Source organism: Protobothrops mucrosquamatus, unplaced genomic scaffold (genome assembly GCF_001527695.2).
Source record: "Protobothrops mucrosquamatus isolate PMUCROS unplaced genomic scaffold, P.Mucros_1.0 scaffold370, whole genome shotgun sequence".
Classification (NCBI taxonomy): domain Eukaryota; kingdom Metazoa; phylum Chordata; class Lepidosauria; order Squamata; family Viperidae; genus Protobothrops; species Protobothrops mucrosquamatus.
Genome location: NW_015386704.1, coordinates 634,653 through 653,224, shown reverse-complemented (window position 1 = coordinate 653,224; position 18,572 = coordinate 634,653). Strand labels below are relative to the sequence as shown.

Here is an 18,572-nt window from a genome sequence, read left to right as displayed (position 1 = left end):
GGGATATTAATATTTGTTTACTTATATTTGAATACTATCCTGGGATTAGGTTTGGGAAGTCCGGGGGGTGGGTGGGTGGGGGGTGGGTTTTTTTTTTATATAATATTGTGAAGTACTTGTGATGTGTTTTTTTTTTTATGATGAAAATAATAAAAATTTAATAGAAAAAAAAAAAGATGTGGAAAACATCAATTGATTGTTCTCCTTAAAGTGGGAGGGGCTGGGAGGCAAGCTTAGTTTTGATAGCTAGTTAGATTGGTAGGTTTAGTCATCTGACAAAGCTTACTCTGGTCTGGTACAAATGTTGTCCACACGTGAATTCAAAAGCAGACTGAACATGAGCTGATATTTTTGGATGATTATGATTGGTCACAAAGACAGCCAGATGTTTAGCCTAGATTTGGCTTTTTTGTCACCTATTGAGTCCTTCACAATGCCTTGGGATAGGCAGATGTTGTAACAATAACATTAAAGGTAACATTGCAGGATATAAGCTGTTTCAAGCAATGCTGCCTTTTGAGGGCGAAGGTTCGTTCTCCAAGCTTGAGGGCTGGCTTCCGAATGTTCTGTTACCAGGCTAGGTAACATCTTCAGCAGTGTTTAGTGGATGTCTGTATCCAGTGGTGGGATTCAGCCAGTTCGCATCAGTTCGGCAGAACCAGTAGCTAATTTTTTGTTGCCCAGGCCCAGAATGGACTTCCGGAAGAGGCATTCACACAAACAACCAGTTGTTCACATATTTGAATCCTACCACTGTCTGTATCAATATTCTACTTATATAAGGGCTTCAGGTGGCAGCAGGGGTGGCTTCAGGTGGCCACCCCTGCTGCCAATCCTCAACAGAAATGCTCACAACAATGAAAACCTCGGACAGGAGGAAGAACGCTGCCGGGCAGGCAGGTGTCTTGCTCAGCTGTGGCTTGGGGGGCACTTTTTTCAGTGCCATTGTAACTTCAAACAGTCACTAAGCGAAGTGTTGTAAGTCGAGGACTACCTGTACTTTATCACTTTTTTCCTTTTTTTTTGGTCATCAAGTTTTTGACACCTTGCTAGGCGACTGGTGGTACTCGGATGTTGCCATATCCTAAAAGTGGTACAATGGGTGAAAAGGTTGAAAAGCCCTGCCCTAGTGGAATAATGCTTGCCAGTAGATTGAATTTCCTCTCCTTCCTAACTCTGCATGCTGCAAACTCCACAGATCTGTTCTGGAGCTCCTGGGTGACATTTTGAAATTGGTTTAGGGTGTATGAAGGAATGCAGCAGGAAGGAGAGCTGAGCAACAGGAAGCTCCATTGCATCAGTGGAAATCTATATAACGTGCTAAGTAACCTATTTCTTTTTAATTTCTTATTTCTTTTTCAGATCTCAACAGCCAAGTAAAAGGAACTGAAAACAAAAAACGCTACAGTGAGATTTTCCGAAGTTTGGATGCCCTTGAAATTTCAATTGGAAATGCGTGCGTATTTTGTGTCATTGTTGTCCTCAGCAGGCACTAAAGACATTTCTTAATGCTGTTATGAATGTGGTATGTGATTGTGGAGAGATAAGTTCTTGTATCCTGAAAGGTCCAGGCCATGAGTCAATACTCACCTCTGTGGGTAATGGTTACTAGAAAACCAAGCAGTACAGATTGGGATTATGCTGTAGAATTGACACCACCATAAATTTACTGAAGTTATATACACAGAATACTATATTTTTTTCAAGGATACAGAGCCAGAAGATGTTGGAATTGGAGGTGATGATAGAGGTAGTTGGTGTTATAATGCATGTACAATGTTTAAGGAACAAAATATTTTATACTATTTAACTATTCTGCTACCATTCTTCTGAAGTAAATCAACTAAAATGTATATAAAGAGCGAACTGTTAAGCATAATTTAAATGTCCTGCAATTCATGATTTAGTAGAGATGGGCTGAAGCAGTTTACTATAGTGATTTACTATCAGGACTGGCTTCTGCAAGGAAAATGATACTTCTTTCCTTGACCTCAAGAAGTGTTTCAGTCTAAAGGCTGCATCAAGACTCACACACACACTCTGAGTGTTAGCACATCACTCTTGGCAGAGGATAAGTCTGTAGCCTTCAGTTGAAAAAAGTCTGCTATTGGATCCTGAACATGACTTCCACTATACTTATAAAAAAGCCATTTGAGTTGGTGGCATACTTTCTCTTGTTGTTACTATTATTATATTCTTCTTTGGGGCATGCATGCACTTGCCTAGCATTTTCAATTCCTGTAGTTTTTGTTTTGGACAGAGGAACTAACAAACTACTATTGTGGCACTGTAAGTACTACCGTAGTTTTCATAGGAATGAAAGGATGTACAATATGCTAAATCATAGTCCTTTTCAGCCCGATCTGCTCTCCACTGGGACAGAGTTTGTGGTGGCTCACAAATATAAGAGTTACTTATAGTCTTTGTTTATTGGAGCACGTTGCCTACTGTTCTACAGATGTCGCCCAGGTCTGATGCATCCTTCCTTAAGCTATGATGTATAAATATTAGATTACAATTGTCATTGTCATTACGCAGCCTGGATCAAGAGCCAGTTGGAAAAGACGGGTTTTATTTTGTAGACACCAATGAGTGGCGATTTCTTATTGAAAGGCCATGTATTTGTATGTAAGTTTATAGTTAGAACAAATGTTGTAAACCACTGTCATACAATTTCATTTTGAAAACTGGATGGCGATATAAGACATTTTCAGTTTTATTAGTTTTAAAGTAAATGAATGCATATTTGCCCAGTTCTGCAGGTTTGAAATAAATTGTATGTTTATTTAAAGCTGTGCAGGTGCACATTAGGCGCATGCTAAAAATAAAAATGCATACATTAGGTGCACAGTAAAAAAAAATCCACTCCCCTCCAGAAATGTTGATCCACTACTTTTGTCATTAAAGGAATGATATATGATATAATCATGTAATTTCCCATCCTCATATACCTTTGCTTGCTCCAATCAAAGGGAGGGCAGTGAGAAAATGCTGTAAACCTGTGTGTTCAGCTTTGAGCATATTGCATTCTTAAGATTTGTTATATTTTTTCCTACCATTGAATTGTGTCCGATTCTTGGAGATTGCCTGGATAAGTCTCTGTAGTTTTCTTGGCAAGGTTTTTCAGAAGTGATTCGCCATTGCCTCCTTCCCTGACTTGAGACAAAGTGACTGGCCCAAAATCATCCAACTGGCTTTGTGCCTAAAGCGGGACTAGAACGCATAATCTTCTAGCTTCTAGCCTGATGTCTTAACCACTACACCAAACTGTAGTGCCCCAAAGATTGGGGATCTCTATGTTAGATGATTATAGTTTTCCAATTGAAACTATGGTTAAGTCTGTCCATATGTTATGAAATTAAGACGTTTTCATTGTGTCTTCTGGCTGCTAGTTGGTGTTCATGGGTGCACTCTGCTAGTCTTCAGCCTGTCTGTGCTATGTAGTGACTGTTACAGCCCTTACACTGCATGTCATAGGTGCCTCCTGTTTTTCTTCTTCAGCTACTGGTCTTTTGTTTACTTAAGATGTTTTGGAGGGTTTTAGTTGCTTTGTATGCTATGGTGAATGCCATGTGGTTATAATATTCTATTAATTGTTTCTGAGATCTTTTTGATGTATGGGCAGTGTTATCTTTTTCATAGCTTGTGTTGATTCTACTGTAGGGGGTTGAGTAGTCAAGCACTTTAGATAAAGTTGCGTGGGTATCCATTTTGTTGGAAGATGTTGTATAAACAGTTTCCTTTTTCTAGTGTTTTGGATTGCTGCAATGTGTTTGTGCTCATCTGAATAATGTTCTTACACAGATCCTCATGTGGGAGATTGGGTTGTAATCTTCGTAATGGAGCACTTGGTTGGTGTGGGTAATTTTACAATAGACTTGTTTGCTGCCCTTTCCTCTGCTGATGAGAATACTTGGGAAGGGTAGTGTGTTATTTTCTTCTTTCATTATGAATTTTACTCCTTTGAAGATGTTGATTTTTTTAATGTATCTTCCCTAGTTATTCATGTATTTTTATTATAGCAAAAGTGTCATCCATATATCAGATTCATACTTTTGGTTGTATGTTTGAGAGTTCTATAGTTTCTGGACATTCATTACAGTCACTGTTGTATATCCTAAGACTGGTAATCACATTGATGTTCATTTGTTGGTATATTTGTCCATGAAACTGAAAATAGACAGTGAGGCAGAGGTGGGTCAGGTCCATCATTTTGAGTAGTTGGATCTTAGTGTATTTGGTTAGGTTGTGTGGGTATATATGTGTAGTACTGCTGCCATGAATTTTTCACTGGTTCTAGGTTCATGGATGTAACAAGTACTCTGACATTGAATAAAACCATGATCTCCTCTTGTTCTATTATTAGGTCTTTGATTTTCTGTTGGCACAGTTGTGGGGAGTTGATAGAATATTCACACACACCCTCTGTGAGATGTGCAAACTTTTTTGTCAATTCTTTAGTGATGTTGTATGTTGGGGTCCCAGATAACGATACGATTGCATGAAGAGATATGTCAGGCTTGTTTTTGGCATCCATAAAAGCAGGGTGGAGGAGTCCACTGCTTTTCACCTGCTACTGTTCTTTTTTTGTGATTTGACCTTTCATGATTAGGGCGTTAAGGGTTATCTTGGTCAAGTTGTCTAGTTTCTGTATTGGGTTGGTCCTTACTGGAATATAAGTTTCTTTGTCCTCCAGTAATTCTTTGGTTTTTTTGTATACATTGTGTTTTGTCCAGGATAACCGTAGTAAGGACTTTGTCTGTTGGGAGGATAATGATGGCTTGGTCTTTCTTTAGGTTATGTCCTCTGCTTTGAGTTGGTTCTGATTTTATGTTCTTCTGGTCTGCAGTATAATTGTATGCCTTATATTTTCTCAAGTCTCTATGGAAAGCTCTTAAAAATGCTGCTTCTAAGGCTGCAAAGAATTATAACTGATTAGCATCATCTTTGTTATAATTGAGGCTTTTGATGATGAGGATAATGATCATGGATGCTCACCTCAGATTAAATAAATACCAGCACTGCCTAGATAACCTTAAGGAACAACTGGAACAAACTGTGTTCCCAAAACACACAAAAATGCCGACAACCACCATGAACACCACATCCTTAAGACAAGCTGGAAAAAGAAAACGAAAGTCCAAGCCAAACTGCTCAAGCTAAATTCCACAAACAAAGAGGTGCCTGAACTAGAATGAGTTGTCAATATGTCCAGTGGTTCACTATCCGTTGCAAAACACAATACCCTACAGAAAAGCCTCAACTATAACATACTGTAGATGATGCTGTGGTTGAGGTGGATTGAGATGAAAAGAATCCTAGATGATAATAAATATAATAAGTAGAGAAGGATTCACTGTCCTACATTAGTGCTCAATTCTGTCTCCCAGCTTTGCGCAATGATATGGGCTGTTCAGTACTGTTTTGTACTAATGAAGAATAGTGCATTTTGCCTTTTAAGTAATTTCTCCTATTGATTTTTTTCCAATTTCTAGGGCAATTGAAATGTTTAGTGATGATGCTGATGACAACAGCAATGAATCTTCAAACCCACAGTCTGAAAAAGTACAGGTAGAAATAAGTTATCTTAATTCTGACTAAGAATAATAACAATGTGTGCTGTTTAAGTTTGTGCCATCTGAGAAAGAATAAATATATATATTTCCTTTGCAAGATAAATTACAAGATCTGACCCAGTTATGAATCTGGCAGGGATATACAATTTTATTTAGGAAAATACGCTTGCCACATCTAGTTGATGACATAACTTTTTTAAAAAAGATATTTTTTCAGTTATACCTATTATCACACAAGTATCTGCTAATAGGACTGTGTCACATGCATTTATGTACTGAGGTGATGAAATCTCTGGAAGTATTCAGCTGCTCTTGGGAGTCCTTAGTTGATAGAAGATTGAAAAATTGGGCACTGGATAGTATTTTTGCATGTCTCTTTTCTTTCTTTCTTTCTTTCTTTCTTTCTTTCTTTCTTTCTTTCTTTCTTTCTTTCTTTCTTTCTTTCTTTCTTTCTTTTCTGCCAGTACCTAAGAGGATGGAACAAATATGCAACCTCAGTAACTTTCTTATTTGCAGAATTAGAAATGGTCAGATACATCTTCTATATTTTAGATATCCCCCACTAATCTGATATCACAGTACAAACTCGTGATTAATGCAGTGATTCTCAGCCATATTTAAAAGCTGTATCCTGCACTGGGTAAAGTTTTCAGCCAGGTATCCAAGAGAATACATCTGAAAATGCACACTATGCCTGCCTAATATATATATATATAATAGATAAGTTTGCCAATAAGGAGTAAACTAAGATGATAATAGTGATGAGGATATAGTGTCAAATAAGAGTGGAAATCTGAGTGAAAAAGAAAAAAAATTACAAAATGTAAAACAAAGATGACTACAAAAACTAAGAAATATTGTTCCTTTTTAGATAGTAATGAGACTTACTTGTGTAATGATGAATTTAATCCTACTCCAGAATATGTCTTTTGCGCTGAAGAGACATTTCTTGATCAAAAATTGTCCTCTTACTGACACACCTCAATTTTATTTTGAGAGACTTTTACATTCTAGAAAATATCAGTGTAAAATTTGCTAAAACTCAGTGTCAAATAAACCAGCTTTTTAGTAGCTGAATTGATAGCTAAGATTTTGAAACCTCATCCAAGCCCAGAGATGCTCATACTCCCAGTTCACCATGCTGAATTAAAGACAGGATATGATGGTAAGACAGTAGAATACAGATAGTCTTTATTTAGAGACTGTTTCATACAGCGACCAAAAAATAGCTTTATAACCGGTCCTCAGATTTATGACCTTTGTAGATCTGTAAAGGAAATCTGGAATAAGATCATAAGCACAGGTGATTTCATTTAATGACTGCTTTGTTAAAAATCAAGTTGTGGTTCCAATTGTGGTTACTAAATGAGCACTACTTGTAGTTTTTCTGTTGTAAAAAACTTGAGGGAACAATAATAGGTTAAGATGTTACTACCCTGACATATATATATTGATTTGCTTTGGAAATTCTGTGCTGCAATATTTACATTGAATACCCATGTTTCTCTGAAAATAAGACCAGGTCTTATTTTTCTTTTCCTCCAAAAGAGGCACCAGGTCTTACTTTTGGGGGATGTCTTATTCACCTCTGGCACCAACATCCTCACCCAGCAGGTCCACTTCTTCTAGGGCTGAAGGAGCAATTTCATTCTGCAACTTCATTCCGGCCTGCATTTTGCAATCCGGCCTTTCCAGAAGGCCTCTGCAGCCGAGTACCAAGCTATGGATTCAATACATAGCTCGTTCCTCGGCTGCAGAGGTCTTGCAGAACCGAGCTATGAATTGAATCCATAGCTCAGTTCTTGGCTGCAGTGGCCTTCCAGAAAGGCCTCTGACTGAGAAATGCAGTCCTGTCTGTAGGAGACACCTTAGAAGAAGTGAGCCAGGGAGGAGAGGCCTGGCTGCAAGGTAAGTGGGTGCAGGGCACATGGGGCAGCTCCACACCCCCACCCCTGCCCCACCTTGATTTTTCAGTGTGTGCCTCACCCCAAAACTAGGACTTATTTTTGGGGTAGGGCTTATATTAGGCCCACCCCAAAAATCAAGCTAGAGCTTATTTTCAGGGTAGACCTTACTTTCGGGAAAACACGGGTATGTTGAACTTTCCTTTGTTGGAACAATAAAATGATTTATGTGGTTGGGGAAAGTGCATTATAATTACATGTTGGTTTCGGCTTTGTAAAGCAAGTCGAGGACTACCTATATCAGTTTTTCTTTTAGAACCACTGCTTCCTCTGTCCCTAGATAGCATTTTAGTTTTTGAGGCTTATGCCCCCAAAAACTATGCATATACATATGGACAAATACATGGATGATGGAAATGTATCTTACTCCAATATTTCTTTGCTTTGTCATATGTCCACCATAAGTGATAAAATGTCCCTTCTTTACATTTTCAACATTCATTTGAGATACCTTTATACATTCTAGATAACTTATCTGCTGTTAAATACCAACGATACATCATCTTATAAAAAGGTTCTTTTAAATTATAATTTAGTGTAAATTTTAAGCCTTTTGTCCAAAATATTCTCGCATTGTTCAAGCATCATGTTATAACCAAAATTCCTTGCCTACTGAATCATACAATGTTTTACATGTACACTTTCCAAATTCAGTTTCAATAACATTTTATAAATCTTAGCAATAGTATGTTCATCACTACTACATAGTAAAATTTCCAATTCATTTTTAACAAAATCAAATACATAAGTCTTTTCATCTAGTTTAAATCTTTCTTTCAGTTGTAAGTATGTAAACCAATGGCAGACCTGACCTTCTGATTCTAACTGTTCCTTAGACTTGAGAGTGGGGTCACCAAAATTAAAAGATATTATTTTACCATAAGTCTACCAGTGCGGCTTCACCACCATTTCTTTTCTATAAAAAAAAAAAGCTTCTTGGGGGGGGGAACACCCAAAGAGGCAACTTTGTAAAGAAACTTGTTTTGTATTTATTACAAACTCTTACTATGGCATGTCTAACACAATGGTTATTGAAATCAACATTTACTTTAACTTTATCATGCCATAAATAACCATGTCATCCAAACCTTAATTAATGACCTTCTAAATCAAGTAACCTCTTTTTCTGGAGATTCACCCACTCTTTTGGCCAGACCAAACAACAAGCATCAAAATACAATTTCAAATCTGGTAAACCCAACCCCCCTCTTTCCTTAACATCTTGCAATAACCTATATCTAATTCTTGGTTTCTTCCCTTGCCATGTAAACTTGGAAATATCCCTCTGCCATTGTTTAATGAAATATCAATCCCATTGTTTCATGGAATATCAATTTCAAGTATTGGTAATGTCTGAAACAGAAAGAACATTTTTGGTAAAACATTCATCTTAATTACAGAAATTCTATTCAGTAATGATAAATGTAATGTGTCCCATCTTTGTAAATCTTTTTTAATATTATTCCAGAGAGGCACATAATTATTTTGAAAGAGTTTTGTATTTATGTTTGTCAACATGAACTCCAAATATTTCACCTTTTTCTTGACCTTAAAACTAGACTTTTTAGTCAATATATCACAATCCTGAGAAAACATATTCTTAATCAGCATTATTGTTTTCTGTTTGTTTACTTTAAAACCTGCTAAAGCCCCAAATTTTATTTAATTTCCTCATCAAATATTCTATATTATTTTTGGGGTCTTGCAGGAATATAACCAAATCATCAGCAAATGCCCTCAATTTATAAACTTCTCCCATTTTACGATCTTTCTTGGCACAGTTGTTTAAGTGAATCTCTGCAGTTGTTAAATTAGTGACTTCTTAATTAACTGAATCTGGCTTCCCCATTAACTTTGCTCGTCAGAAGATTGCAAAAGGTGATCATATGGCCCCGGAACACTGCAACCGTCATAAATATGAGTCAGTTGCCAAGCATCTGAATTTTGATCATGTGATCATGGGGGTGTTGCAATGGTTGTGTGAAAAATGGTCATGTCACTTTTTGGAATGCTGTTGTAACTTTGAACTGTCACTAAATGAACTTTTATAAGTTGAGGACTACCTGCATTAAATCACTAAAGTCAAGTATGTCTCATCCTCCACCTAAGATATAAATATCTTCTCCCTGGGATTCTACCAGTGACTGATTGATTGGGTCAGATATTTTAAAAAATATCACCCAAGTTGCAGGGAAGGGGTAGCAGAATAATTTATAAATTGCACATTTGGAATTTTTGTTATTTTATTTTAATGTTTTCATATTGATATACTGACTAGGTATTTGACGTGTAATAACATGATTCGCTCATATGTCAAACTTTGAGAATATGATTAATTAAGCAGGAAAATCTAGTTATTATCCAAATTCCATTAAAATGCCTAAAATATAAAATGGGAGATTTATGTGACCAAACTGATTTGATTGGGGTTGGATGGGAAGAATATCATTTCATTTATTTATGTAATTCTCATTCTCAGTCATATCAGCTTAGATGTCTGCTTTGTAATCCAGTACCAGTTTGGGGAAGTCTGTTTCATTTGGGATCTTTCCTACTAAAATAATATTTTTAAAAAAAAAACAAAATCCACATATTTTTATTTTGCAGCCATGTGAACTTTTCTGTAAACATGAAAGAAATTTGGAAGCAGCAGATCCAGCAAATATGTCAGGTATCTACAGAAGAATTTAATTGAAATATTTGGCATGAATTTTGATTTCCATGATTATTTTATTTCAAAAATCATGTATTGGTTTTTGCTATTACTTTGCAAGGAAGATGGTGGGATAGAAGAGTGACAGACCGTTGCCCTCAAATCCTATGTTTGGATTCCAGGTCACATATTGACTAACTATTTTGGAAAGCTGGAAAATGGAGTAGTTGAAGCTTTAGCCTGATAAACAGCAAGTTATGAAGTTCTTAGTTTGATAACTGAAGATGTTGCCAAAGAAATTATAAAGTATCTTGATTATCATTTAAAAAATCTGTATCATATTTTTACCAATAGCCTACTACTACCTGAGCAAAATGGCAACCTGCTCATACAGGGTACCCAATGTCCAGAGTTCTTATGAGATGGGCAGCTTTTGTGAATGTGATTTGTAAATAAATAATTTACATGATGATAATTCTGTTTTATCAATGATTACTAAAAGTGTAGTCTAATTAATTTATCTCTTGAAAGCACCAAATTGGGGACCAAATGAGAACTTCTGATCAGGGCCAAGAAGAGTTAGAGTATTTGCAAAGGAGGCTTTTATTATGAACTATCTCTTTTTCAGTCACATATTAAGTTCAGACAAGATTTTTCAGCTAGAAAGCCAGACTGGAAGGCAGGAAGAAATTGTATTTTGGAGCTGTGAATTGAGGGAGGCTTCAAATAATTTATACAGATCAGGAAGCCTGTGCAGAAGATAATAAGACTTCTAGAAATAAAAGGATTGATGGGTAGGAAAGCAAGATCAAGCAGTGGAAAAGCATGGAAGTGTATTGTCAAACTGACTGTTTAAAATAGAAGAAAGTACAAAGACCGAAAGGGGAAGTAATGAGTCTCCAGGGAAAATGAGGACAGATACAGGTTGCTATAGAAAGCTTACAGTTAGCCCCAGAAGGCTTACAGTTTTCCATAAAAGCATTGCCTGGGTTTACACAGGGTATTAAGACATAAACCAGTTTCCAAACCATAATGAATGTGTTCACAGATGCTAAATCATGTAAACCATATTAAAGCTTGCTTCAGTGTGTGAATCTAGCCACCGTAGTTCTGTGTTCAGGTCTAGGCTTCAAATATGTTTGTCCTGAATATCCCTGACACAAGAAACTTACTCAGATTGTGGGATCGTTGGCCCTCCAGGATTGCTGAACTGCAGTAAGCAGCTTCAGTCAATATAGGCATATGGTGAGAGATTTACATGTTATATTCAGCAATAGCTAGAGGGGCACAGGTTTCCTGTTTGGCCAATAAGAAATTCCTGAACTGTTAACAGACGAGTCCTTTGTTAATGAAAATACTGATTTTGTTGGCTGTGTTCTAAAATCAACCTGTTAATTTCCTCAGTTGAAGAAGCTGATGAGATGCTGATCAAATGTGAAGGTGGTGTAGAAGCAGCCTTAAGATATGCCAAAATGTGGTGCAAATACATCAAGGAGCTGTTGAATTGGATTGACAAACGTATTACTTATGGTAAGTATATATATTTTTTGTCAACATCTATGCTTTATGGAAACTTGGTAGGTGACTCTGACCCAGTCATTCTTCCCCTCATAGATAATATACTTCTAGATTTCCTCAGTAATGGGACTATTCCCCCAGGCCATCTTGAGGTTAAGGAAACAGAATTTTGCATTAGAGTGGGTGCACAACTCTTCTTTGCCACAAAGACAGATTTCCAAAATTTTGATGTTTTAATCCTGCTTAGCAGAAATAAACTTCCTACTCTTATCATGGATTTCTGATGGGGATTCAATCCCTTCATGTGTTGGTTATTTGCAGAAATTGAATTTGCAAAGAACATTCTGAAGATAGCCGAAGCTGGAAGAAATATCATTTTTTCTCAGGTAATGGTTCCAAGTTTTGTCTTCTGTGTGTTCATTTTGCAATCCATATCAAATCACTTTGATGCAAGTGTTATAGAGACTTTGTACACAAATATAAGCATTTTCTTTTTAAATCATCCTTTATATTTGTGGGCAGGAATGTTGACATCTCATTTTCAGGCCCCATTTTAATAACAATAAAAAACATTTTAATAACAATCTTAATAATGAATTCATCCCTAGCCACAGAAGCATGGGCAACAATTATTTATATAGAAATAGCACATGTTAAAAATGTCCCATTGTAGTTGTTGAGGTAAAATGGACTTTACCCTCATAAAAAGACAACATATGACCAAAAAATTGGATGAAACATTTTAAATAAATGTTTGTGCTCCTGATAAATCAAAAGCCTGACACCAATGATGTTTTAAGTATTATTTACATTTAACAGTAAGAGCTGAACTTATGTAACTAAGAAAGCTAAGTAACATTCAGCCGTGTTCTATGGCAGAGTTTCCCAAAGAAATCAATAGTCCTCGACTTACAACTGTTTGATTAGTGGGCCGTTTGGAAGTGGTCTAGGTTTCATAAAACTTCATACTGTCAGGTTTACTTCGTATTATGGCAGTTGCTGTCAACCATTTTTGTGTGGCTGGCAGTCTTAACAAAAGAAATTCAATCTCTTGGAAGACTTGTTCTAATGATGCACAGAAAGTTGTTGTATTACTTGGATAATTTACTCAAGATATCCCTGTGCCACATAGTAAGAAGTCAGCATAAGCTATGTCTTATGCATAAGGACTGAGCCTAATGCAGGTATCCCCAACCCCCGGGCCACGGTTCTCTACCGGGCTGTGAGCGGTTCAAAACTGGGCTGCCCAAAGCAGCAGACAAGCACATGCACGCACAGTCCATTTGCATGAGCAGTGGGCATGCCACTTATGCAAATGGAGCTGCACACATGCATGTGTTTGCCTGCCGCTTGTGCGGAACCATCCCCTCCCCCCCAGCCCAGTCAACAAAGCCAAAAAGGTTGGGGAACTCTGCCCTAGGCTAGAGACGACTACGATGGAAACATGCCTCAACTACCCAAGACTCATGCCAAGGATCAAAAGCCTGAAGTTTAAACCATTGAGAACGTGTACATGTTCCTTTCATTTTTGCAAGGCAGTGAGAAACAGCTGTTGTGTGTGTGACTTTGTTCTTGTCTCCTATATGGATTCTAATTTATTCTAATCCCAAGTGGGAATCCTGGCACTGTGGCAATGGCACTGAGTGCAGAAGGAAAGCACGATACTATAAAACTGAAAAGGGATATTACTTTTAATGCTGGATCTGACAGAGAGCCTGGAAATGACTACCTCCTATTAGCTAGAAGGTGACTATTCCACGCCGAGCAATCTAACCGCTTGAGCATGTTGGTCAATACTTTTGTCTCCCCAGAATGGTATGCCTCTCCAGACCCTCTACACCATGGTTATGGAGCATGACATAAAGGCAGGGAATGTAGCCATTGAAACAGCTGGAACTTTGCATCTGAGAGAATATTATGAGGTACATCATTTTTCTGATTTAGATAAAGCATCCCTAGGCCAGAGCAACAATTTAAAATGCCCCGTGAGTCTATGATGCTAGAATCTTGGTCCTAAAGAGACTGTGGCTGGAACAACTGCATTTGAAGAAGATGGGACTGGGAATTGGTTTGATCAATTTTCATCAAACACCCATGCTAATTCAGCATATGGGGTTGTTTTTTCCCCCCGAATGTCTACTTAATATTACATTCTCTCCTGCTATGTACACCTAACAATCCTCTTTCTGTTTTAGCCTCTTTGGGCCAAAAGGAATGAAATTGAGAAATGGCGGAAGGAATTCAAAGATCAGTGGCAGAAAGAACAGAAAAGGATGGTAAGAACAGAGCAGGGGATGTAGTTGCAATCAGGTTTGGTCTTTTGGCAGATATGCATGGGCCAAAGGTGTTAAGGTACTATAAATGCTGCTATATATTCAGGATTTTAAATAAACTTCTCGGCAATTGAAGTTTAGGTTGGGAGATAGATCAAGATCACATGAAGTATTAATACCACTCTACAATGCCTTGGTAAGGCCACACTTGGAATACTGCATCCAGTTCTGGTCACCACGATGTAAAAAAGATGCTGAGACGCTGGAAAGAGTAGAGAGAAGAGCAACAAAGATGATTAGGGGACTGGAGGCTAAAACATATAAGGAATGGTTGCTGGAATTGGGTATGTCTAGTTTAATGAAGAGAAGGACGAGGGGGGACATGATAGCAGTGTTCCTATACCTCAGGGGCTGCCACAAAGAAGAGGGAGTCAAGCTATTCTCCAAAGCACCTGAAGGCAGGACAAGAAGCAATGGGTGGAAACTAATCAAGGAGAGAAGCAACCTAGAACTAAGGAGAAACTTCCTGACAGTTAGAACAATTAACCAATGGAACAACCTGCCTCCAGAAGCGGTGAATGCTCCAACACTGGAAGTTTTTAAGAAGAGACTGGACAGCCATTTGTCCGAAATGGTATAGGGTTTCCTGCCTGAGCAGGAGGTTGGACTAGATGACCTCCAAGGTCCCTTTCAACTTTATTATTATTATTATTATTATTATTATTATTATTATTATTATTATTATTATTATTATTATTGTTATTGTTATTGTTGTTATTATTATTATTATTATTATTATTATTATTATTATTATTATTATTATTATTATTATTATTATTATTATTATTATTATTATTATTAGGAAAATCTTCTTTAGGGAGACTGGGAGTTTTTATCCCACGCTTAGAAAGTACCAGGACAGAGAGGGATGGACAAAAGGTCACATCAATGGCTTTCATGCAAAATCATGTTTGTTATAAAGCAAATAGTCCAGATCTTCACATTGAAAGAAAGCACTCTATTATTTTTCCAGGGAGTCTGTTCTCAGGAACATTATTTCACAACTCAAATTTACCTTTCCTTCTACTTACGAAGGTATGGATGAAAACATGTAGATGGTAAACTACCAAATTCTACTTATCCATCCATGGCAAGTGTTTGAGTGTAATGGCTGATGCCAAAATGAACCTTTCAAATCTGGGTTAGAATATGGCTTTACATTAATGTTCATATCCAGGTTATGATAGCTAAGGTAAAGAAACTTAGATGATTGACACAAGTTGATTTAGGCACTTGCGTTTAGGTTTTTTAAAAAAAATTAATTGCTAAACTGCAATTCTCTTGCATGGATTAGTCAAGATCTGCAAACCTATGGTTTCTAAAAATATTAAACATGGTTTTAAAAATGAAAACGAATCAAGCATAAATTGACACTCTGAGGCTGAATCAGATATGACACCCAAAAGGAGGAAACTGTGCTCTTTTTTCCCCATGCACCCATTTGTATTTTGAAGTCCATTTAGAATACAGGTAGTCCTTGGCTTACGACCACAATTGAGCCCTATATTTCTGTTGCTAAGTGAGACATTTGTTAAGTGAGTCTAGCCCCATTTTACGACCTTTCTTGCCACTGTTGTTAAGTGAATCACTGCAGTGGTTGAGTTAGCAACATGGTTGTTAAGTGAATCTGGCTTCCCCCATTGACTTTGCTTATCAGAAGGTCTCAAAAGGTGATCACATGATTCTGGGACACTGCAACTGTCATAAATATGAATCAGTTGCCAAGCCTCTGAATTTTGATCACGTGACTATGGGGATGCCACAACGGTCATGAGTGTGAAAAAGAATCATAAGTCACTTTTTTCAGTGCCGTTGTAACTTTGAACAATCACTAAATGAACTGCTGTAAGTCAAGGATTATCTGTACCTTGCAAAGAAGTCGCTTCTGATTTCTAGGTGTCAAAATATTCAGTTGTCCTACTCTGCAAGCACATGTATCATAGCCGGTTAAGATTCTGTAATCCTTTGAAAGTAAGCACAGAGATAAATAAACAACCTCCAGCTCTGACAACTTAGCAAAATCTTTGTTCCATCATCATCTAAGAGCAATTCAGAGTTGTGATTATTTTTAAGCTGCATTTGGAAGGTTGGGCTGCAAGAATTACTCATGAATGAAGGAAGGCGTATGTGTCCCAGGATAATGTTGCGGGGTCCAATCTGGATCGGTCACCAGGATCAGATTGGAACCTGCTACAAGAATGCACTCTTTAAACCTTAAAAAACACAATAACTTAGAGAAGTTATTGTGTTTAATGAAGAGAAGGACGAGGGGGGACATGATAACAGTGTTCCAATATCTCAGGGGCTGCCACAAAGAAGAGGGAGTCAAGCTATTCTCCAAAATGCCTGAAGGCAGGACAAAAAGCAACGGGTGGAAACTAAGCAAAGAGAGAAGCAACCTAGAACTAAGGAGAAATTTCCTGACAGTTAGAACAATTAACCAGTGGAACAACCTGCCTCCAGAAGCGGTGAATGCTCCAACACTGGAAGTTTTTAAGAAGAGACTGGACAGCCATTTGTCTGAAATGGTATAGGGTTTCCTGCCTGAGCAGGACGTTGGACTAGATGACCTACAAGGTCCCTTCCAACTTTATTATTTTATTATTATTATTATTATTATTATTATTATTATTATTATTATTATTATTATTATTATCATCATCATCATCATCATCATCATCATCATCATCATCATCATCTAGGGCATTTATTATTAACATTATTACTGAGTGCTGGGACAGACTACCCTTTTTTTTTTCTGAGAAATTCATGCCAGCTGCAGATGACCATGTGAAATAAAACTAGATAGGACCCTGATGAAAGTTCTAGCTGGACAGGAAATATTAAAATCAGAACTAAGTAATATAAATAGATAAATAAACAAATAACGTTAAAAATAGTCAATTTTGAAGAAAAAAAACCCCAACACTTTAGCATCTACTGAAAGTTTTTTATAAAAAACAAAAGTTGTTGTTTAGGGACATTCTAAATATTTTTGTTCCCCTTGGCTTGTGAGAATCTCTAATGGTAAAGTCAAATTAATTATCTTATTTAGTACTATATTAGGTATTTTCGTATTGTGTTTTACATGGTTTTACCTGACTTTATTCAACTGAAAAAAATCTGCACAGTCTGTGCAGATGCCCTCGTGATAAGGGATAGATAATTATTTGAATTGAATTGAACTGGCTTTATTTGGCCAAGTGTGATTAGACACACGAGAAATTTGTCTCCAATACAGAAACTCTCAGTGTACGTGCAAAGCAGCAGAATAATAATAATATTAATAAAAGGGGGGGAGTAAAGAAGATAATAAGGATAAATAATACTATATAATATGTGGCTACGTATACATAGACATTACACAGCACTGTGAGAGTTAGATGTTCAGCAGGGTGATGGCACAAGGGGAAAAACTGTCCCTGTGTCTAGTTGTTTTGGCATGTAATGCCCTATAGTGCCATCCCAAGGGAAGGAGTTGAAACAGTTTGTTGCAGATATCTTCTCAGCCCTCCTTCTGACCCACACAATACACAAGTCTCCTGTGGAAGGCAGGCTGGTTGCAATTGTTTTTTCTGCAGTCCTAACTACAGTTGAAGTCTGTGTCTGTCCTATTTGGTTGCTGTACCAAACCAGACGGTTACCAGAAGTACGAATGACAGACTCAATAGTTCCTCTTTAGAACTGTATCAACAGTTCCTGAGGTGGTCTGAATTTCCTGAATTGACGCAGGAAGAACATTATTTGTTATACCTTTTTAATGATGATTCTATTGTTACGTGTCCATTTCCTTATATTTTATAAAATATTATAAATGATATTTTACATAGACTATATTTTATAATCAGCATAGTTGTTATCAAAGCCACTTTGGAGTAGTGGTGAGGGCACCAAACTAAAAACCCGGAGACCACGAGTTACAGTCCCACTTTAGGCACAAAGACAGCTGGGTGCCCTTGAGCCAATCACGCGCTGTCAGCCCTGCGAAGCAAGCAGTGGGAAAATCACTTCTGAAATCTTGCCAGGAAAACTGCAGGGACTTGTCCAGGCAGTCGCCTTCAAGTCAATACTGACTTGAAGGCAGTAAAAAAGACAAAGTAATTATAGTCAGTTTGATTTAGTAACTAAATGGTTGGCCACTACACTTTGCATGATTATTGTTGGCAAACATTAGAAGAGGAAGTGTTATACACTTCTGGGGTAAGGTAGGATATAATACAGGTAGTCCTCAACTTACAATCACAACTGAGCCCAAAATTTCTTATAATAATAATAATAATAATAATAATAGTAATAGTAATAATAGTAATAATAGTAATAATAGTAATAATAGTAATAATAGTAATAATAGTAATAATAGTAATAATTAATAGTAATAATAATAGTAGTAGTAATAATAATAATATTATTAATAATAATAAAGTTGGAAAGGACCTTGGAGATCATCTAGTCCAACCCCCTGCTCAGGCAGGAAACCCTATACCATTTTGGACAAATGGCTGTCCAGCCTCTTCTTAAAAACTTCCAG

The 18,572-nt window shown here is 37.1% G+C and overlaps 1 protein-coding gene across 1 annotated transcript in view; it reads left to right on the top strand.

Moving 5' to 3' along the window:
* The window catches only part of GMIP (GEM interacting protein), a 78,356-nt gene that overhangs the window by 32,950 nt on the left and 26,834 nt on the right, over window positions 1-18,572 (top strand). Inside the window, exons 4-10 of the mRNA XM_029284095.1 lie at window positions 1,363-1,456; window positions 5,496-5,571; window positions 10,148-10,211; window positions 11,598-11,723; window positions 12,033-12,097; window positions 13,523-13,633; window positions 13,907-13,987. Of these exons, the coding sequence (XP_029139928.1) occupies window positions 1,363-1,456; window positions 5,496-5,571; window positions 10,148-10,211; window positions 11,598-11,723; window positions 12,033-12,097; window positions 13,523-13,633; window positions 13,907-13,987 (617 nt within the window). The remainder of the gene's footprint in view (window positions 1-1,362; window positions 1,457-5,495; window positions 5,572-10,147; window positions 10,212-11,597; window positions 11,724-12,032; window positions 12,098-13,522; window positions 13,634-13,906; window positions 13,988-18,572) is intronic.